Source organism: Ochotona curzoniae, unplaced genomic scaffold (assembly GCF_017591425.1).
Source record: "Ochotona curzoniae isolate NIBS_2020 unplaced genomic scaffold, NIBS_Ocur_1.0 scaffold_2476, whole genome shotgun sequence".
Taxonomy (NCBI): Eukaryota; Metazoa; Chordata; class Mammalia; order Lagomorpha; family Ochotonidae; genus Ochotona; species Ochotona curzoniae.
The window spans coordinates 12,747,885-12,770,214 of NW_024467095.1; the positions used below are offsets into that span (position 1 = coordinate 12,747,885).

The following is a 22,330-nucleotide window of genomic DNA, read 5'->3' on the forward strand; positions in this document are numbered from 1 at the left end:
AGGACAGAGAGAGCGACTCAAACAGAGGTGTTGCCATTTGCTTTGCACAAGATGGCTCTGGGGGCTGGTGGAAGCCAGGCGAGAGGAGACGCTCTCACGGCAGCTGCCGGTGGGGAGGAAGTGGGAAGTGATGGCGTGCTGGATGTATTCCCAAGGAGAGGGGCGGATAGGATCCCCGAGATAAGAGGGATGTGAGCGGCCAGGGCAGATGAGTCAGTGGGAGCTTCCGGGCTGAACCCCTGTTCCCGGGGGGGGGGGGAGGGGGCAGGGAGGTGAGGAGACACGGGAGGAGGAGATGCCAGGTCAGACATCCGGGAGGAGGGCACGGCAGCCTGCGGGAGCGGGGGCAAGCGAGGCTGGTATTCCAGCAGGGCTCAGTGTCTGCTCAGTGGGATTCTCCCACCCAGGGGGCAGGAGGTGTAGCCTGGGGGAGAAGCAGAGAGCCCGGATGGAGGAGGCCTGGAATGCCCGTTGTAAGAGAGAGAAGGAAGAGACATAAATGGGGCCAGAGGCCAGTGAGGCCAGACTGAGGGTGGACGCCACATCCTGGACAAGGCGCGCCTGGCAGTCGGTGCCCCCCACGCGTGCAGTGGCACACGGCCAGTTCGGGCAGCAGCCCAGAACTTGCAAGCCACAAGCACCTAGATTTACGGGTGGGAAAAGAAATGGGGGCACACACACATTCCACTCTGTTCTTTTAAATAAAAATGTAAGATTTTTTTTTTCTTTTTCACTCAAACTTTTTCCAGATAATCAGAAGACCCCAAGAAGCAAAGGGAAAAAAGGCACACGTACTGACCTCCAGCGATTTGAGGAATGGCAGTGACTCGATAAAGCTCTCATACATTTTTCTCTTTTTGGCATTGTTTTTCACAATTATTCTCCGGAAGGTTACCCTGTCCTAAAGGCGGAACAGGAAAGACAAAGACACTTAAAATTTAGGGAGAAAAAAAAAAGTCTGAACATACAGTTTTACTTTATTCCCTGGACGGTGTGGCCGATAACTGGAGAATGTGCAATAAAAGACGAACATCACCTCACTCCTTCTGTAGCTCACTTCAGACTCTTGAGTTCTTAAAGCACAAAACATCAGCTAGAACTTTATAAAAACACTGTCACTTAGCCAGAAAAAGGAGTTAGCGTTTATTTCTAACAGAGGACTGATCAACAATTTCAGCTATACCCACAAGGGGGTGCTGTTACCCTGTTTTATAAAATGGAATCCACAGCAGTGTTGTTTTACTTTGGGGGGCTCTGATCAGCATTTTTATCCAAAAAAAAAAATTAGAAATCTTGGGGCGAATTCCTTGTAAGACTGGTTTTTGTTACACATTTATTCAATCGTATACAAATTAATAAAAAACAAATATCCTTGTTCTGAAGTTCCTAATGTAGGCTCTAAGAAGACACATGGAAACTTCTATTTAAAAAGAAAAAAATTAAGCCAAAGCAGCTGGCACAACGGGCTAGTAGCTAAATTCCCATCTTGTACGTGCCAGGGTACCATACGGGCACCAGTTTGTGTCTTGGCTGCTCCACTTCCCTTCCAGCTCCCTGCTTGTAGCCTGGAAAAGCAGCAGAGGACAGCCCAAAGCCTTGAGACCCTGCACCCGTGTGGGAGACCTGGAAGAGCTCCTGGCTCCTGGCTTGGGACTGGCTCGGCTCCGGCCACTGCAGCCACGCGGGGAGTGAGCCTGCAGATGGAAGATCTTTCTTTCTCTCTGTCTCCTTCTCTCTGTATATCTGTCTTGCCAAGAAAAATAAACAAATCTTAAAAAAAAAAAAAAAAAGAAGAAGCCCCAAAACATTTAGAAGCTAAAAGATCTTGAAATGTGTAGAAGTCCTTATTATATTTGTGTGCACATGATAGCAGAAATTTTTGAAAATGTAAGACACACAGAGCTGACAACTTTCCTAAAGATTAATTGCATAGTTTATCATGTTGATAATCTACTATGTTCCAAATTTATATGACATGACCTCGAAGACTTGGAAACTGAGGAACTACAGACATTTTTAAGTCTGACAACTTGGATGATTCTCCTACACTTTTTACTTTAAAAAATATATAATTAATTCTAACTAAAAACTTGCAGGGGCAGGCATCATGGCAGAGCACGTTAGGCACCACTTGGGACTCCAGGTACCATACCGTGCCTGGCAGACAATGGCCCGAGTGCCTGCGCCCTGTCCCCATGTAGAGACCAGGCTAGAACTCCTGGCTCCTGGCTTCAACCTTAACCAGCCCCAGCCTGTCACGGGCATTCAGAGGATGGAAGATCTCTCTCTGCCACTCTGCTTCTCAAGAAAATAAAAAAGAAGAAATCAGTTCTTTTTTTTTTTTTTTAAAGCTTCCATAATTACACTGTTTTGGCATTTGGTAATAAATGACCATACCACTTCATTTAAGTAAAAATTAGAATAAATTATTTTTTAAATATTTATTTATTGAAAAGGTAGGTTTACCATAGAGGGCATGGGCGAGGCACAGAGAACTGGTCTGGGCCAGGCCAAAGCCAGAAGCCAGGAATGCTCCCTGGGGCTCTCCCACAGCCCTTGGCCCAGCTTCTACAGCCTTCCCAGCTGTGTCAGCACAGAGCTGGGTCAGAGTGGGGCAGCTACTTAGTCAACGAATTACAATGCCAACATGTTTGGGCTGAATTTAAATGAACTAGAGCTGTGGGGAAAGATGCTGGGGTGGATGCGAGCCTGCAGGTGCCTCGCTCCCCAAAGCTCCTGCACTGAGGGGGTGGGCATCTGGCCTAGCAACTGGATGCCTCTTCCCAGGGGTAGAGGCTCTGAGTCCTGGCTGTGTGACCAACCACAGCTTTCTCCGTGTACACTAGGGGGTAGCAAAGGACAGCTCGAACAGCTGGGCTGCTGGCCCACCCTCCACCCCATCAGAGACTTGGACCAATCTCAGCTGTGGCAGGTGGAAACCACCACCACCAGCAGATAATTAAAAATGTCCACCCTCCCCTCTGCTTGGCTCCAGAATGCTCATTCTCTCCAACAGGGGTTCTCAGGCCCCGTGGGCAGTACTCACCAGGCCCCACAGGGCACCGGGAGGGGAGGCGTACTCACCAGGCCCCACAGGGCACCGGGAGGGGAGGCGTACTCACCAGGCCCCACAGGGCACCGGGAGAGGAGGCGTACTCACCAGGCCCCACAGGGCACCGGGAGAGGAGGCGTACTCACCAGGCCCCACAGGGCACCGGGAGAGGAGGCGTACTCACCAGGCCCCACAGGGCACCGGGAGAGGAGGCGTACTCACCAGGCCCCACAGGGCACCGGGAGAGGTAGCGGTGATTGTAGCTGCTCTGGGCGTGTTGTACATTAAGGCCAGCTCGCCGAAACTCCCTCGGTTATCGTAGTTGCCGACGCATCTCCCCACACCGTCACACTTGACGTAAATGTCAAACGTCCCTCTGTTGGGCATAAGCCAAGGAGAGGTCAAAATGAGTCGAGGAAAATCACATTACAATCAAACTCCATTTCTGAGCAGAGGCCTGTGCAGTAACATCTCCTGCCCGCCCGGCTTCCCCCGGATGACAACAAGTGCCAGGGTCAGGGACATACACATGTGTAGGCTGGGAAACCAGGGACAGGTCTATGGTAAATTTCAAGATAATCAAAAGAAATGAGAAGAAGGTACTAGGACTATCAGCCACTACTTCAGATAGAGAAGCCGACGGCGGGAACACAGCTCAAACAGCGCCCTTCCTATCTCCACAGGTAAGGGCAGTGAGGACTCCAGGGACACCCACACCTTAACTAAAGGGAGCAGTGCTGTGGCATAGCAGGTTAATCCACCACCTCCACCTTCGGCATCGCAGATGGGCACCAGTTTGTGTCCCACTTCTGACCCAGCTCCCTGCCAAGGCACCTGGGAGAGCAGCAGAGGATGGCCCATGTGCTTGGGCCCTTGAACATGCATTACATGATGTGGCTGGCTTAGTGCCAATGCAGCCACGGTGGGGAGCTGGGCCATACTAGTTTCCAAAGCTGAAATATCTGCCCTCTAACCTGGCCTTTCACTGGGCTCGGCCCTCAGCCTCAAGGGAAAAGGTGGGAAAAATTCAGACTAAGCATCCGACCCTGGTCTTTCCCGGTTTTATTGTGCTGATTTCTGGACACGCTTTCTCAGATGAGACTCGGCTGGCAGGTCACTGACCCACATGGCACCCGGGCCCTCGGCCCCATTCCTGCACGGACAGCGCCTTTCCACACAGAGCAAGCGAGTGCTCAGAGAGAGAGCATGAGTCCAACGCTTGCAGAAGCCCGGATGTGAGGAGAAGGGAGAGTTGGGACAGGGGGTGTGCCGGGACAGGTCAGGCTGCAGCATCCAATGGCAAAGGCCAAGATGGGGGATGGGTTATGGCAAGCTGGATCAGAGCAACCATTGGCATGTGCAAAATCTCTGGCTGGGAGCAGGCCTGGTTGGAGAAGTAAGGGGACGCCCTGGCTGGGTGGGTGCTCTGCCAGAATGGGGGTGGCTATCTGGCCTGGACATGACTGCAATGTCCCTTGGCATGGCTGTGGACTGGGTCTGGGGTATGCCAGGCTGAGCCTGACTCCAACACCTACTGGTGCTTCTGAGAGCCAGGCAGGAGCAGGACTGGCTGTGCTAGGTCTTGGCTCCCAATGCGCAAGAGCTGTGTTGGGGTGTGGCTCAGGTGTGGCTATAACACCCAACAGTAACAACCAGAAGAAATGCGCTGGTTGGGCAAGGCCATTGTTCCTGCCAGGACAGGAGGTGGACTAAGTCAGGCCGGGCGAAGGACCCACCAGCGTGCGAGAGATCTGCCGTGCGGAGGAGACCTGACAGAGCAGTCAAGATGCAGTCCCTGCAGGCGAGCGCGAGAACCAAGGCTGAGAGCAGCCCAGAGCAGGACAGGCCATACATGTGGCTCAGGTCTAGGGCTGGACCACTCTGAGAGCCAGGATGGGGTGCAGGATGGGCCAGGTCGGGCCGCAACACCAATCAGTTCACATTAGGGCTGAACATAATCAATTACACACACACACACACACACACACACACACACACACACACACACACCTTGCCCCACCACCCAAAAAGATCAGTTCAGCGCTGTGCTGTGTGGGGGTCCTCGCAGAGCTCTGGCACTGGAACACATGGAACTGAAAGGCTCCTGCGGCCTTGTAGTTGAGGAGCCATCGGTGACCCCAGGGCCATGGCCATGGAGCTCCACGTGGGATGACTGCATCCCGAGAGTCTAGCCCGGTGCCTGAGTAACAGGGCCCTTGCAAGGCATCAGGGCAGAGGCCACGGGACAAGCCGTGGGAGCCTCTAAGAGCTGATGGATGAAAAGATACATTTCATTTTTACAGTTCACAAACGTGAACCTTCTTCCAAACCTAACACGCTCTGAGTCATGGTGATTCCGCGTCCCAGCTGCTGGGCTCCAACTTCCGTTTACCACATTGAACCTCTAGGACCCACTAACAGCCTCCGACGGGCCGCCTCCCAGAAGTCAGCAACGTTCAGACCGAATGAACTGGGATGTGCCGATGAGCCCAAAGCCCACCCGCAGTATGTCTCCTGCAGGCGGTCATGCAGGTGACGCAGCCTGCAACGCAGCACAGAGCGCGTGAGGTCACGGCGGCTGGGTGTCCGCCACCATGCCAGCTGGCCCGGTCTGTCCGCTGAGAAGGAAGCCAAAGCTTTCCTGGTGCCCGCGGCGCGGCTGTGTGAGAACGTACCTGTCGATGACGTAAAAGTTGTCCCCGTCATCACCTTGGTCGATGACGTGCTCTCCTTCCTTGACCTGCTTTTCGAACATGGCGTCCAACACCTGAGACATCTGCTCCTGTTCCCGGGGAGATGACACTGCGTGAGCGCGTGAGCGGAGACGCACCTGCCACGCCAGCATCCCGGAGGGGGACCAGTTTGAATCCCAGCTGCTCCACTTCCCAATCCTCTCCCAGCTAAAGCGCGGGGAAAGCAGCAGAGGATGCCCTGTGTGGGAGACCCGGATGGAGTTCCGGGCTCCCAGCCTCAGTTGTACCAGAGGATAGAAGAACTACCTCTCTCTTTCTAACTCTGCCTTTCCCATAAATCAGAAGCAAGCCTTTAAAGAAAATTCTGCCTTCTACCTAAGATGACACGAGAAAAAAATCTACTTTCTATTCCAGAGTGCAGTACAACTGTGAAGGAAGTATGGAGAAGCAGCAAACCAGAGAACAAAGCAGGGAGCTCAGAAACTGTTGCAACTACCCCGTGTCGCTGGCAGCCATCCCTCACGCTGGGTAACCGGGTGACTCTCCACCGTCCAGGCCTGGAAGTCCCATGTCATAAAGCAGGAGTCTTCCGGCTGCCTCATGCTGGGCAGACGTGCAAGGGCGGGCAGGGTGCATGCGCCCCTGCGCAGGAGGGGGCGGGTCCTGCCTTTTGCAGGAGCCCACTCCTGTGAGAACCCACCCTGCCCTCGGCACAGTGCCCACCCGCTCCTTCGTGACCTGGTCCCCACCTGCAGGTGCTGCCTCCACAGGGGGAACTGAGGGTTGCCATTCCTGACACTCTCAGACCACAGCGGAAGCTTTAAAAAAAAGCATGACTTCCAGATTTGCCCCTTGACACAGACTCTGTGAGAGCCGTTTGGGGACCAGAAGACACAGCAATGTTGAGCAGGCAGTACAAAGCTCCCAAATATTCCTCCAATGTGTCAGGGTGGCCGAGCGGTCTGCAGCACCAGATCCAAATATTCCTCCTGCTCCACACACACAGCTTCCTGCACTACCAGCATGCCCCACCAGAGGGAGACATTTGCTACAACTGGTGAACAGGGACATGATTCTCCTAAGGGGTTGACAAACATATTGAGAAGAGAAATTGAAAGAAAACCCTCAAAGCTGTTTTAAAAAAAAAAAGATGAAGGAGGCTCCAGAGGAAATAAAAAAGAGGAACTAAAAGAAATACAGGAGGAACTTTCCAAATATTGAGGACATATTTTCCATTTGAAAGGGCACATTCTGTGAACCAATGCTCCACCAACACATTTCTTTTTTATTTATTTATTTTTCACTTTATCTGAAAGGCAGAGAGAGAGAGAGAGCACGCATGCTTTTGTATCAGCTGGGTTGCTCCACAAGATGCCTGCCAAGGCTGGGACTAGGCCAGGCAGAAGCTGGGATCTCATCCAGATTTCCTATAGCAGCCCCGGTACTTCCACCGCTATGTGCTGCTGGTGCCTTTCGGGGTACACACGAAGTTGGCCTGGAAGTGGAACAGCTGGGACGTGACCCAGGCACCCCAACACGGGATGACGGTGACCCAAGCAGTCTAAACCACTACACCACACCCCTGCTTCTTGCTTTTTTTTTGGGTTGTATTTTCAGAACATCAAACATAAAAGACCTACAAGGCTTCCAGAGAAGAAGAGATGGCTCTTAAAAAGATTATAAAAATGCACACCTTCTCTCAAAAATGAATAGAAATGAGGACCAGGATTAAAGTGAGGGGCCGGGACTATGGCACAGTGCCTCAAGCCACCACCTGTACCACAGGCATTCCAGGGAGCTCCCAAACAGCTCCCTGCTAATGCACCTACGGGGGCAGTGGGACAGTGCCCAAGTGCTCAGGCCCTGCGCCCAGCAGGAGATCCAGAAGAAGCTCCTGGCTCCTGGCTTTCACCTGACATAGTCCTAGCCACTGCAGCCATCTGGGGAGTAAACCAGAAGACGGAAGATCTTTCCCTCCTTCTCTCTCTCTTTCTGCAACCCTGCATTGCAAATAAATCCTTAAAAAAAGAGAGATGAGACCACTTTTCAGATTAAAAAAGACCGAAATGTGAGACTAGCACACTGGGAAAGCAACCCCCGATGAGCGGAACAGCGTGCCAGGTGCCACAGCAGCACCTGGTGATATTTCATAAAATCTCCACCACGCCTGCCCCCTGCCTCACTGCTCCTGTCCTGGAGGCCCCAGAGACCTGTGAAAGGCCATGTGTGTCTGTATTTTCCACTGCTCGGTCCTACCAGCAAGACGCAGTGGACCTGCCAGGATTTATCAACAGGGCACCGGACAGGTAAGAGGCTATGGCATATGGGCATGCAGAAATGCCTAGCATCAGGCTCGGCCCAGCAGCCAGGAAGCAGCAGACCAGCGCATGGCCCTGCCAGCCAGCTGCTGCCATGCCAACGACGCTGGTGGCTTCAGACACAGCGGCACTGCATCCGCTCATGGTGCGGCAGGGAAGACCCAGAAGGAGAGCCAACAGCAGCCGTCCCTGGAAGGGCACTACGCACGCTCAAGCTTCCCATGACCACAATGCTGGGCAAAGGGCTCAGCTCAGCCACCTTACTCTGCTGTGTCCGGTGGAACCCCTTGGATGTTTCCACGACCAGGTCTGTGACCGGCCGAACTTCCGTCCCGGAAGTGTGCTTTCGTTAAATACCACAGGAATGGAAACGTGAACATGCTCACCTGGGTTACCAACGCTAGGCACCCAGAGCAGCTTCATGGTCACGGTCGGGAGAGGAAGGTACGCGCCCACACGTGCAGCCTCTCCCAGCTCAGCATCCCTCCTCAGCGTGTTGTACATGCGCATGCGCCACTGGGGCAGCCACAGAATCCCTTCACACATCTGCCTCTTCCCCGATCCCAGGCAGCTGGGCCACCCCTGAGGAGTCCCCAGGGCACTGCCCTTCCCAGAATACCAGGGGCAGGCCCGGGCAGCCTGGTTTCCTTGTTCCAAACACAGCTGCGCCTTTTCATGGCTTCATAGCACTTTTCCTTTTTTTTTTTTAATTACTGGATGATACTTTGTGGTATGGATGAGCCAGACCGGGTTTACTCTTTCACCTGCTGCAGGATGCCTCGGCTCCCTTCCAAATCTGGGCGATGACACGCAACGTCACGACACATCCCCCTGGGTGGGATCCTGTGCCGGGTTCTCTGTGGGGTGGAGGGTAGGAATCCCAAAGGGGCATAGGCGCTGGCACACACGGGTGGTAACAGCACAACTAATTTTGTTCAGACACTGCCGAAAGGCATTTCAAAGGGGCTGCACCTTCGTGCCTCGCCTCAGCCATAAAGCAGAGTCCCGGTGTTGGCCACATTAGGGCCCTGGCCAGCCCTGCCAGCCTTCTGGGTCTTGCCTGTTCTGAAAGCCCTGAAGGGTGATGCTTCGCTGCTCTCCCTGATGAGGGATGCAGCACACCTTCCCTCCGGCCTCTGTGTCAGGATCATTTTAAGAGCAGGTTGTTTCTTTGCTGGCCGTTGCTTCCAGGAGGTCTTTATATAGTTCAGCTCACAGTCCTTTATCAGGTGAGCACTGGGCTCGTGTTTCCTCCTAGTCTGTGCCTTGCCATCTCGTCTGGTCAGTTCATTCTAATAAAGCCTAGTGAACCGATTCTTGCACGGTCTGTGCCCTTCGGTCCCGATTAGAAGGCTGTCACCAAATCCCATGTTATCTACATTTTCTCCTATCTTCAGTTCAGCTTCTGACCCTCGTGTCTCCGACTGACTTTGAGTCCGTCTGTTGAGGAATGCAAGGTCTGTGTGTCCAGATTCCATTTTAACAATTAGTTATTTAAATTCTGCAAAGCTGAGGGGCAGGGACAGTGAGAGACCCTTTATCTGTTCATTCACTCCCTGAATGTTTGCAACAACTAAGGTTTGGTCGGCCGGCCCGACAGCAGGGGCCTGGAACTCACAGAGCCATCTTCCATTGCCTCCCAGTGAGAGCCGGGATTGGAAGCCAAGCTGGAACTCGAACTGGGCTGGAATTCATAGGAAATGTGAGTATTCCAAGTAACAATGTAACCACCGCACACCAACCGTGTGTCATCAGCGCCCTCTAGCGGCCCCCTAGGTTCACTGCTTTGCATGGGGAAGTCCAGAAGTTCCAACATCACTTGTGCAAAGAACTCGGCCTCTCTGTACTCTCCCCGTCGGGCAAAGCTCAGCCGGCTGTATTCGTGTGCTGTTGTAGGCTATTCCACGAGGTCAGCCTCTGCACTTCAGCTGTTATCACACATTCTTCATTACTGCAGCTTTATACTAAGACTTTAAATTTTTTTTTAAAAAAATAAGATTTATGCATTTCTATTTGAAAGGCATATTTATAGCGAGAGAAGGTGAGATAAAGTCTTCCACCTGCTGATTCACTCTCCGAACGGCCACAGCAGCCAGAGCTGAGCTGATCTGAAGCTGCGAGTCAGGAGCTTCTTTTGGGTGTCCCACGTGGGTGCAGGGTTCCAAGGACTTGGGGTTATTCTTCTCTGCTTTCCCAGGCAAGGAACTGGATCAGAACTGGAGTAGCCAGAGCATGAATCGGCACCCATATGGGATGCCAGCACCACAGGGTGGAGGGTTAGCCTGCCTTGCCATCTGGCTGGCCCCTATATACTACATCTTGAAGTCAATTAGGGTCAGACTTGGAACTTTATTTTTTTCCTTCCATGCCTTGGTGTCTATTCTGGGACTTTCACATCTATGCTGAAGAACCAGATTGCTGAAATGCATGAAACAAACTGCCAGAACTTTGACAGGCCTGCACTGAGTCTGCAGAGCAAGCTGGGGAAGGCTTGACAGCAATGAGTCCAGACGCTGCACGGACACAGGCACCGCCCCCTATTCACTGACTTTCCTTTGATTTCTTCAATCAGAGTTTGTAGCTCTTCTCTTCCATACATCTTTGCTCGATTCACAACTAGGAATTTTACTTTGCGGGAATGCTAGCACACACGGTGTCGTATTTTTAATGTTGAGTTCCACTTGTTTGCTTGCTCACGGGAAAGGAACTGAGTTTTTTATAGGTATTCCACAACCTTGCAACAGTCACTTAATAGTCAGTAGTTTTAGACTTTCTACTTAGACAATCTGTCATCTGTGAACAAAACCAGTTTTATTTCTTCCTTTTCCATCGGTGTACCTTTCATTTCCTTTTCCTAATTATACTAGCCAGGACTTCCAGCGTCACGTTGAAAGCAGTGGTAACGGGGGACTACAATGCTTTTTAATTGGGGTGAAATCTAAATAAAAACAACCATCTACAATTTTTATTTAGAGGACATCCCCTATTTGCTGGTCCAATCCCCAAACGCCCACAGCAGGCTGAAGATGGGAGCCAGTTCCGGAACCCCAATGTTCCATGTGGGTACCGGGGGTCCCGCCTTGCAGCACGTTACCAGGAAGCTGGGATCCGAGTAGAGCTGGGACCAAACCCAGGCACGGTGACAAGGAACGAGGCAGCTTGGGGAACATCTTGGCTACTAGGCCAAATGCCCAAAGCCTAAATTAACCACTTTAATATGAACGGTTCCGGGGCCAGAAGTGGTGCAACTATAATCCATATTTAGTTCCAAAATACTTTTCGTCACCCAAAAGCAAATGCTGTTTTCACTAAGAAGCAACCTGTCATTCTCCCAGGCCCTAATCCCCTGGAAAACAACAGCTTCCCATATAATCGGACAGCGCACACACTTACAAAATCATTAAGCATGTGACAGTACGTATCCGGCTTATTTTATTTACCATAACACTTCTGAGGCTCACTCCTACCGTAACATAGTTCATCTCCTTTTCTGGAAGGAATAACACCCATGGCTTCACTCCCTAAATGCTGTGACCAGCTAAGGCTGAAATAGGCTTATCGAATGATGTCTCCTATGTGGGTGACAGGGGTCCAGGAATCGGAGTTGTCACCACTGGTTTCCAAGGGTTGAAGCTGAAGGCAAGAGCCAATGCTGGGCATGGAACCCAGGCACTCTGAGAAGGACCCAAGCATCTTCCCTGGCATCGTGCATTTTAAGTACCAGGTTACACCCTTGTGCCATTTGTAAGTTGGGCTTTTATCTTTTTGTCATTATTGATACGTTTTGAATGGTGGAAGCTTAGTAGATACATTATTTGCAAGTATTTCCTTTCATTCTATGGATTGTCTTTTTATGGTTTAACATTTTCTTACTGCTAAATCTCAAGTTATGAGGACAATTGCCTGTGTTTGCTTCCAGGAGTTTTATAGTTTAAGCATTTGTATTCTAGGTCTTTGATCTACTTTAGTTCATCTGTTATAGGGTGTGAGGTAGAAGTCCAACTTTGTTCTCATGTGTGTAGATAACCAGCTGCCCCAGCACCACTTGTTCAACCAACGGCACTGTCCCCACTGAATGGTCTTGGCACACTTTATTAAAAAGCAATTGGCCATAGGTTTATTTTTGAACTCTGTTTCTTTCCATTGCTTTGCATCTGTGCCAGTACCATACTGTCTTGATTACTATAGTTTCGCTTTTTTAGCTCTTTTTTTAAAGATCTATTTATTTATTTATTTATTTATTTATTGCAAAGTCAGATACACAGAGAGGAAGATCTTCTGTCTGATTATTCACACCATAAGTGGCTGCAGTGGCCAGAGCTGCGCTGATTCAAAGCCAGGAACCTGGAGCCTCTCCCTCCGGGTCTCCCACGTGGGTGCAGGGTCCCAAAGCTCTAGACTGTCCTTGACTGTTTTTCCAGGCCACAAGCAGGGAGCTGGATGGGAAGTGGGGCAGCTGGGATTAGAACCGGTGCCCATATGGGATTCCAGAGCATGCAAGGCGAGGACTATAGCTGCGTTGTGCCCCTATAGTTGTTTTTCTTAAAGACTGGGTTATCTGGTGGATACTGTGATGGATTAATCAGCTAATCCTCCACTTGCAAGTGCTGAGGTCCTGTATGAGAGCCATTTCACGTCCTGGCTGCTCCACTTCCCATCCACTGCATCACACTGGAGGACTCCTGCAGCACACATCACAGTGCAAGAACTGGCCTCCCGAGAAACAGGGCTGCGGGGCGGCGGGTGTGGAAGGGAGATTTCCTCTTTCTTCCTCTCGCTGACTGCACTGTCTGCCTCTCCTTCAAAAACGCATGCATTCTGATTTCAATGTTTTAATTAGTTAAAATAAAAACAAAACAAACAAACAGCCTCTCTTTACTCGTGGAACACAATGTTGCATCTTCACGGTGGGGGAAGAAAGAGACCAGAAGGATGATGATGATGATGACGGTGATGATGATGATGAGCTTACAGGAAGGAGTCCCCGTCTCCTCCAGGGCTCTGGCACCTGTCTTTGGAACTGCAGCCAAGGCTGAAGACCAAGCCAGTGTGGCAGGAAAACACAGCTTTCTTAATGTGGTGCTAACTGGCCCCTTGGGGGAGCCTTCAAGGCAAATGAATTCATCAACCCAGGTAACATATGGTCACCTATCAAAATCCTGAGGGGTGATGGGAAGGTTTACTAACAGTTTATTTTGCTGGCTATGTAGGTGGCAACCCTTCGAGGACAGGTGGGGGAGGGACAACAGCTCTGCGGATTATTTCTGCCTCTCAGTGTCAGCCAGGGACAAGGATGCAGTAAATTGCTACAGTGTTGTAGTTGTTGTTGGCATGCTGGAATTAGTCACCTTCTAAAACATCAGAAAACCGCCTAATCTATACTTGGATATATGAAAAAGCAATTCCTGGTAACATACAAAAAAAAATGATTTCTTTTAGAATTTCTCTGTGTGACAGGTGTCAGTTCTAGTCAATCAAAGTATAATTTCCCCCCCTAAATTATGCACAGTGTGGAAAGAGCTTAGGGAATGTTTAATACGCAGAGGCTTACCGCAATGACTGACACGCTACTGCAGGAAATCCACCTGCGACCCTCCCACAGACTGGCAAGCGGGAGCCGGTGCTCAGCGAAGGGATCTGACTCACTTGGGAGAAGCACCAACGGCGCTCTGAGCAGAGAGCCCATCACACAGCGCAGGGAAATGATTGCAGTGAGCCTCAACTTAGAACTGTTTCCGAGGGAACGTGGTCTAGTGAGTCAAGCAGTCAAAATTCAGGAACAGATTACCTTCAAAGAAATCCACCATGCTACCACCTGCGCTCCACATAGGACTATGCAGCACACGCCCGGGGGGGAATTGTGGGCTGAGACCTAGCAAGTGCCCAGCCATTCCAGCAAAACGCCGGCTTCGGGACGGGCAGACGTGATGAGCAGCTGTGCAGCCAGGAGCTTCCTTCCTGCTAATCAGTAATTACCACTGCCTTTCCCTGCTACAGCTTCTCTCATGTCAGGAAAAGGTACCCACCCCCGCCCTGCCCCACCATCACTCCTTCAAGTCATTCCAGCTACATACTGGGGAGTAGACCCTGGGCTCTCCTTCCAGTCTTTACTAAATTATTCACCTGGAAGTACCAAGTTCTGGCACGTCCGAGCACTCTGGGAAATCATTTCTTTCTGCCATTCCTCTGTCCCCACCCTCCCTAGAGCCAGGCCTGATCCCTTTCCTAAGATCAAAGCTTTCTTCTTGGGCTTGTTCACAACCTCTCTCCTTGCTCCCCCACACCTCCTATAACTTTACCCTCTGCCATCATAGTGGGTTTAGACATGTTCGGCTGTCACACTCCGTGTTTAAAATCTGGGCAGTGTGAGGCCAGTGTGGTGGGTCAACGAGCTAATCCTTCACCTGCAAGCACCAGTATCCATATGGGCACCAGTTTGAGTGCCAGCTGTTCCACTTCTCATCCAGCGTCCTGTGTGTGATCTGGGAAAGCAGTGTAGGATGGCCCAAGTCTGTGGGGGCCCTGCACCCGCATGGGAGACCTGGAAGAAACTCTTGACTTCAAATCAGCTCAGCTCCAGCTGTTGTGGTCATTTGGGGAGTGAACCAAGGGATGTTAAGATCTTTCTCTGTCTCTCCTGCAAATCTGGCTTTCAAATAAAAATAAATCTTATATAAAACAAAACAGAAACCTAGGCAGTGTGTGTGCCCTCTATCCCAAGATGTGTCCAATGTGACAGCATAGCACTTAGAGAATGGCCCTTCCTGGCCCACATTGCTGTAAGGCTTCTGCGTTCAACTTGAGGGGTAACTAGCTCGCCTCGCCTGCTGCCATCAAGTAGTGACATTGTGGTCTTTCCAAGGTGTGGCTCTGTAGCCTCCTTAACTTGCTGAATTCCTTGGTAGACTAAGACACCCATCCTGTTTCCACAGTGCTCCGACCATATCACAGCTACCAAAATGCTGTGTGTCTGAGGCCTCAAAAGATCTCAACCTCTTTCTGCCTCTTTCCATTTTGCCCCACATCATTCTGTCTTTAAAATAAAACAACCCGTAAACATGTAAACTATAAATTCCAGCAGGACAAGAACCACCTGCAAATATCTTCATGGCGTCCAAGCACTTATACAAGAGGTCTTCATAAAGTTCACGGAATTGTATATTATCAAAAAGTACAAATTTCAAGCCATTTTACATGAAGACAAATATTCTTCTTGTTCTTTAATACACTGATTGATTTCAGAGATAAACAGAGAGAGAGAGAGAGCGCATGCAGGTAAGGGAGGCAGTGAGACAGTGCTTCCACTGCTGGCTCACTCCCAAACACTCATCACCTTCAAGTCTGGCCCAGGCCACAGCTGGAACTGCACACTCAACCCAGGCCTCTCATGTAGAAGATTGAAACCCAATCTCTGGCAGCGCTAGTTTATGCTCTCATTTCATTTTCCACAAAAACTTGAAGTCCCCACATAAAAAGCTTGGAACACATCAGTAGTTGCTACACGATACACAAGCCACAGGTGCCGACGATATATGGGGGATGGGGGACGATGCTACGGCACAGCAGGTGAAGCTGCTGCCTGTAGCACTGTAGGGCTGTGCTTGTATCAAGTGGCCCCAAGAGATGAGATGGTGTCTTGTCCCAGATGAGGAGCCTAACTCACTTCTAGTGCCTAGAGCAGTGTCTCCACCCCACCCCATCCAGAAACTCAGTGACCCTCGCCTGTGGCTCCGCCCACTGCACATGCTTGCAGGTGCCTGGGTGGGAACCTGGGCCATCAGCCCACGTGGGAAGCGAACATCTGCACCCTGCCTGCTTTACACACTGCCACTGAACAACGCCACTTCCGCGGTTACAATCTCTTACCGGATCCAGGTTCTTAAACAGCAGGATGTCTTTGCAAGCCTCCTGCAATCTATTCCGTTGATCGTCGGTTTTTGGATGTATGATCTAAAAGAACCATAGATGCCAAAAAAGAAAAAAAAAAAAAGGCCATTAGTCAATATCATCTATCTCATTCAGAGCGACAAGCATCTCTAACCTAAGTCAGTGAATGTCAGAAAGAGCTGCTAGCGCTCAACTTCTTGTCACATTATTGTCGGGGTTCACTGCCACCTTCATCAACACTGCGCTGGAGTGTTTTGCAAGCCAGCGTTTTCCCCCATGTTATCAAGTTCATGATGCAGACATGTGTGCTGGGACAGAAAGACTCCAACCCTTCTGACGGCGGTGGGCATGGGCACAGCCAGCAGTCCAGACACCACCTCCCCTCTTGTCTGCTGCATTCGGCTCCTTGAGGATAGAGCCTTTGCTCCGAGATTCTCTCAAGTGCCCAAGAACAAGCAAACAGAATGGTGCACCTCACCAGACATCAACAGTGTGTGGGCGACTTTCAGCAAGGAGCTGAGCCCAGGTTCTGGCACTTTAGGAGTATGGAGCAGTGAGAATGACATTCCAGGGATGCTGGTACTTTTATTAGAACTCAGGGTGGGGGGACAGCACTCCCAGTTCTAGCTGCTTTTTTCCACTTGCGCTGGGAGCAGCGGAATGGCCTTTGCGTGTGGCCCTTGGGGGAGTCTGTATCAACCAGTAGAAGGCTCTGTTGATGTGATGTGTACCAAATGGCCCACTCTCCCATGAGCCTTGGTGGTTTGTAACTGACACATGGGTTCCAGACCCAAGGGGCAAGGGAGTACTCCCCTGGAGTCCTACATGGCACCTGCTCCAGTGTCACCTGAGGACTGAGAATAGGTGTGGAGGAGCAGGTGCCTTACCTGGACAGCCAGCACCCATGCTACCCCAATCAGAACAGCCCTAAGCACTCAGCAGTGGGCTTGGTACCCGTTAATGCATCAAAACTCAAAGTGAGAAATTTAAATCCACAGTCCAGATCCCATCAGATGGCTACAAAGTGATGAAAAGCACCAGCCTGAGAAGAAGTGAGACTGCAACAGCAACACAACTCATTGCAACAGATCCCAAGTCTCGACTCATTGCTACAGATCCCGATGCCTAGAAACACATGGGAAGGGCCTTCATTCAGATGTTCTCCTACAAGGGCCAGGTGTTTGTCAATTGTTGCAGACTGCCTGCCCCATGTTCATCTCCAAGCGCAAACTCAGCCAATGAATGGATGAAGATAGACCCTGGGTCACTGCTGCAAGGGAAGCCGGAAACATGCAGATACTCCCTAAAGCATATGAACCCAAATGCACCACTTTCCACTTTAAATGAGGAAAGTAGCATATAAGAAACCGTACAACACAGAGAGTCACCCCACATTTCACAAAAAACCATCTGGGACTGCAGAAACTGTGCGTGCCCGCCTGCGGTGGGTCTCTGTCCTCTTCACCCTGACGGCAGGGGTGCTATGTCGGCAGCGGGCACCTGCTTTACTCCTGCTCTCCATTCAAACCGTCCACTCAGCGCGCCTGCCTCTGGTGAAGCCCGCACAGGGAAGGCAAAGTTCTCCTCTCCTGTCCTCCCTGATGCTCTGTGACTCTCAACGAATCCGTCCAACCGCTCTGGCCTCCTGGTCTGCCTGCACTGCCACCGTGTGTGGTGTGCCCCCGTTTTCCCTGTTGTTCACTTGCTCTGCCCACCAACACCCCTCAGTCGCCAGGTCCCTCATTGGTGACCGTGATTAAGGTTCTTTCATTGAAGCTCCTGTTTCCTCCTAGTAAATCGGTCAGAAGCCAAGGGCAATGCTGGGCCCCGTCATCCTTCTGCTGTGTAACCGTCTGTTCCAAGGATGCCCGGCAGCTGCACTTGGCCTTGGTGGGACCCTGTGTTTAAGATCATTATGTTTGGATCACTCAGTATTAAACCTTAAGAGTGATTTTTAAAATTATATTACATACCACTTTATTAAAATTGATTCCCAATTTCAGGATAAAGGCCTTATCCGCTGTACACAGAAATTTGCGTGGCATTTATTACAGGCCAGGCACTAGTCCAAGAGCTTGACAGTGAGTCCTTTAGCAACAGGCCTCATGACACAGGTACCAATTTAGAGTGAAGGGAAGTAACTTGTCGGTAGCTTCTCCTTGTTATGTGGCCCATGGCAGTAGGGCTGGGCTTTCCAGTAGGCATGGCTGTGAAGCTTGCTCCCTAACCAGGAACCTCCCAAGTCTGTTTCTGTTGGAATTCCGGCCTAAGAGGGATTTCTGCCTTGTTTAATGACTGAACACAAAGGCCAGGCAAGATCACTCAAAGGGCTAATCCTCCACCTCCAGCATTCTATATGGGTACTGATTCATGTCTCAGCTGTTCCACTACCTAGCCAGTCCCCTGCTTGTGGCCTGGGAAAGCAGTCAAGCATAATGCATCTGCAGATGGACACCTGCTCATCCTCTCTGCCTCTCTCTCTCTGTAACTCTTTCAAAAAATTAAAGGAAATCTTAAAAAAAAAACCCAATCTAACAAGCCAAAACATGTTACTGATCTGAGGGGTCAAGTGGTGGCTCAAATTCCTCGCAGTACCTTGTGGGTTCTGAGTTTGTGAGTTGCTGCAAACAAACAGCTTTCAACCCTGATCACAAAATGTTCATCCGTGTTGAAGCCACCAAAGCCATCGTGACACGTCTGCATCTTGTCACACACATCGAGCCACAGCAAGCAAGGTCAAATTTCCCAGGCTTACCCAGGGGGGCAATGACATGCCACAGACTACGAAGAATACCTGGAGCGGAAGTCAGCGCCATTTCCAAGCTGGGGTTTGTGGACTTCCTCGGGACTACTAAAGTCTTGCTCCTGAAAATCTGGGAGCTCGTGGCACCGGTGAGCTCCCCGGGGATGGGGCCAGCGGCCCGCTGGGGTCCCCACGGGTCTGAGGAGGCTGCCCTTTCCTGCCCAGGTTTCACAGGTGTCAGGACACATCCTCTGTGCCTCTACATCTCATCAAGTTCACGGAGGGATTTTTCAGAGGTCCTGGTTTATGCTTTTTTCCAATTCAAGGTACAGCCACAAATTCATAAATAATAGAGGAACTGAGAAACAGGATGCGGCTTAAAAACCCCTTCAGGGTAACGCTGGACAAATTCTCAGAAAATCGTGAGGGTTTTGGATAACTCCACAGCTGAGCAAACCACCAGGAGTCCAAGAACATAAACAGTAGTAGCTGCTGCCAGGGCATGTCAGATGTCATTGTACTGTCATTGTAGCTTTTGTTTCAGAAGAGGGTTCTGTGGTGACACAGGAAAAGCCCCAAAGGCTTCCCCTGCAGTGCCGTGGCGGAGCAGCCGGCCAGCAGGCTGTACAGGACCCGGCCTGCTGCAAAGGCAGGTGGGAGTCAAGACTCATTGAATCTGCAGCCAGCTACATTTGAAGCTGATCACTTTCTTTGGGCCTGACAAGGATGTTATCCACAGCCAAAGGGCCCACAGCAGAAAATAAAAAGGCTCCCCACCTCCGTAAGAATATAACCTTCTCACGAACAGTTCATCCTCAGCATGTGATTGGCCAACGAAATAAAACTGCAACTGCAGTGAGCACACATGAGGCGTCCTCAAAAAGCATCACAGAGAAACGTACATCATTAAAAAAAGTAGTCTATGCATTTCAAAACTTCCTGTGCCGAAATACACTTACATGCTAATCCCATTTCCTTCCACAAACGATCTTCCTTTCTATCTAAAGAGAAATGCTCTTTGAACAAAAATAATCCCACGTAGGAGTTGTCAAAGGTGGGACTAAGAAACAGGCGCAGTAACTGCACGGTGTCTCCTGCTAACCTGTTGACATCCACCCTACAAGTGCCCCTTCAGGATCAGGAGTTTCCGTTTAAAATCCACGCACGCGGTAAATGACATACCCTGGACTCGGCATCATCTTCTTCTTCATCAGGGTTGTAGGCTTCTGCACAGACTATAAACATAAAAAAGGGACATTTTAAGGATTCTGTCATCAGGAAAATCCACGTTCCAATAAACACATCTTCAGGAGTGAAGAGCAAACAGCGCTGTGCTATACAAAGTGTATCAGTGTCTGCAAATTCCACATGTGCAGGGCAGAGTCTCATCCTCTGATTTGTAAAGAATTCCCTAAGTCAGAAAGCTGCCTTTGAAGACACCTGTCAATGGCTCTTCGCTTTCTTCCTGCTAGAGAGTCAGGGTAATACCCTCGGCTTCAAAATCGCCTCGACTAACAGAAGCAAACAAGCAGCTCAAGTCTGCCGCAAAGCATCAACTCAGGAATCATTTTCAGAAATGATTAGTAGAACTTTGCATGTCCCTGCTCCGTCCTTACTCGGTGGTGAGCTTACATTGCACATTCAGTTGGTTTAAAACCTGCATTTTTCATCCAATACCGTGAGAACTTCACATACTCCTGAAAACGTTCTGTAAATATTGATTTTTAAGGACTGAAGATCATCTGGCATTAGGCCATAATGAAGGGCTTCCCTAATGCCGAACATTCAACAAGATTTTTGTTAAAACAACTTCACAGTGCACATCTTCCTGCATAAACATTTGTTCACATATAAGATCATGCTGCAGGCATTATCAGCAAATGCTACACCGTGGGACAGAAAGACATGACAATTTTCAGGAACATTTCCACCAAGTTTCCTTTCAGAGGAATTGTACCCATCCATTTTCCTAGCAAAAAATGATGCCAAAAAAAAAAAAAGCTCTTTTAGCTGTGAAATGGAATTGAATGTCATTATTTACAATCTTTGTCAATGTAAATGAAGGCGTTGGGTTTTTAAAAATTATTAAATTTGAATAATTTCCCAAATGCTTACTAGCTGATTATAATATCTCCTTTCTCCTCATCTGTGAGGGAATGTCTGGTTTTCTTTTTGACTTGCCCCAATTTCAAAGTATCACTTTAGAGCTTGGCACAATGACTCAGTTAATCCTCCCCTTGCAAGCACCGGGATCCCGTATGGATGCAGATTTGTGTCCTGGCTGCTCCTTGACTGCCCAAAGCCTTGGAACCCTGCACCCACGAGGGAGAGACCGGAAGAAGCTCCTGGCTTCTGGCTTCGGATGGGCTCAGCTCTGGCTGCTCTGGCCATCTGGGGAGTGAACCTATGGATGAAAGATCTTTCTCTCTGTCCTGCCTTCTTTCTGTAAATCTGTCTTTCCAATAAAAAGAAATGAATTTTTAAAAAGAAAAAAAGCTCTACTCTATCTGTCATAATCTCATCATGGTTTTATCCAATTTGCTTTCTTTTACATTTTTATTTATTTGAAAGGCAGAAGGAGAGATCTTTCATCCACCGGTTGGCTTCCCAAATGCCCACGACAGTCAGAGCTGGGCCAGGCTGAAGAATCCAACTCAATCTGTGTTTCCTTTGTGGGTGGCAGGTACCCAACTCGCCTGAAACATCACTTGCTGACTTCTAAGATGCGCACCTGTGGGAAACTGGAATTGGAAGCCGGCAGCGACCCAAAGCAGGCCTTCTGACACAGCCACAAACAGAACAGGTGTCCTAACCACGGCACCAAACTCCTGCCCCCATCCACTCTGCTTAGAAACAGTAATCCAAGTGGGTTTTTTGTTTGTTTGCTTGCTTGCTTTTTTACATATGATGTACATGCGGCCATGTTTAACACGATGACATCTACGGGGAAGAAAATTCCCCTTTGAGATTTCAACCCCACTTTAAATGTCACAGAAACCATTGCTTTTGAGCTCGGAAACCCTCTTCTTTTTTGCAAATCTGAAGATGTGTCACTTCCTTAGATCTTTCCACATGGGCTTTTTCATCCACAAAGGAGTTTATTCTGGCAGAGGACATGGGAAGTTACAGACTCTGGTGCAGGCAAAGGGCTGATCAGGGTCTTCCAGGGCCTCGGCACAGTATGACCCCAACCCTGTGCCACTGCTATGTGACCTGTTACCGGCTCTCAGCTCTTCAGGAACTGGTCTTGCACACCCGGCCGGGGGCGGAGGGGGCAGGGCCCAGCTTTGCCCTCCACACAGGACAGGTGGCAGTGTCGGGAAACATTCAGATGAATGATTTGGCCCCAGATGTCCACGACACTGAGGCTGAGAAACACTGACCAAACGCACATTGCCCGCTTCCCTTTCACAACCACCCACTGAGGGGGACTGAGGTCAGCACTTGGCAGCCGGGATGACTACGGAACAGGGAGATCAAGGTCACACACTGCAGAGGGCGACAGGACACGTGTCTGTCTTCAAGCCCTGAAGCGCTGGCTCCACTGCGCTCTGCACAGGAGCACGCCAGAATGCTTCCTGCCTCGGAACCCTAACAATAACACATCTGTCTCTCAGGGCCAGCCTGCTCTGCAGGT

The 22,330-nt window shown here is 50.1% G+C and overlaps 1 protein-coding gene across 1 annotated transcript in view; it reads right to left on the reverse strand.

Moving 5' to 3' along the window:
* PRKAR2B (protein kinase cAMP-dependent type II regulatory subunit beta) overlaps positions 1-22,330 on the reverse strand; it is a 76,475-nt gene that overhangs the window by 9,338 nt on the left and 44,807 nt on the right. Inside the window, exons 3-7 of the mRNA XM_041001950.1 lie at positions 19,876-19,928; positions 15,930-16,013; positions 5,728-5,834; positions 3,275-3,428; positions 800-901 (exon numbers count right to left, since the gene is read on the reverse strand). Coding sequence (XP_040857884.1) covers positions 800-901; positions 3,275-3,428; positions 5,728-5,834; positions 15,930-16,013; positions 19,876-19,928 — 500 coding nt within the window. The remainder of the gene's footprint in view (positions 1-799; positions 902-3,274; positions 3,429-5,727; positions 5,835-15,929; positions 16,014-19,875; positions 19,929-22,330) is intronic.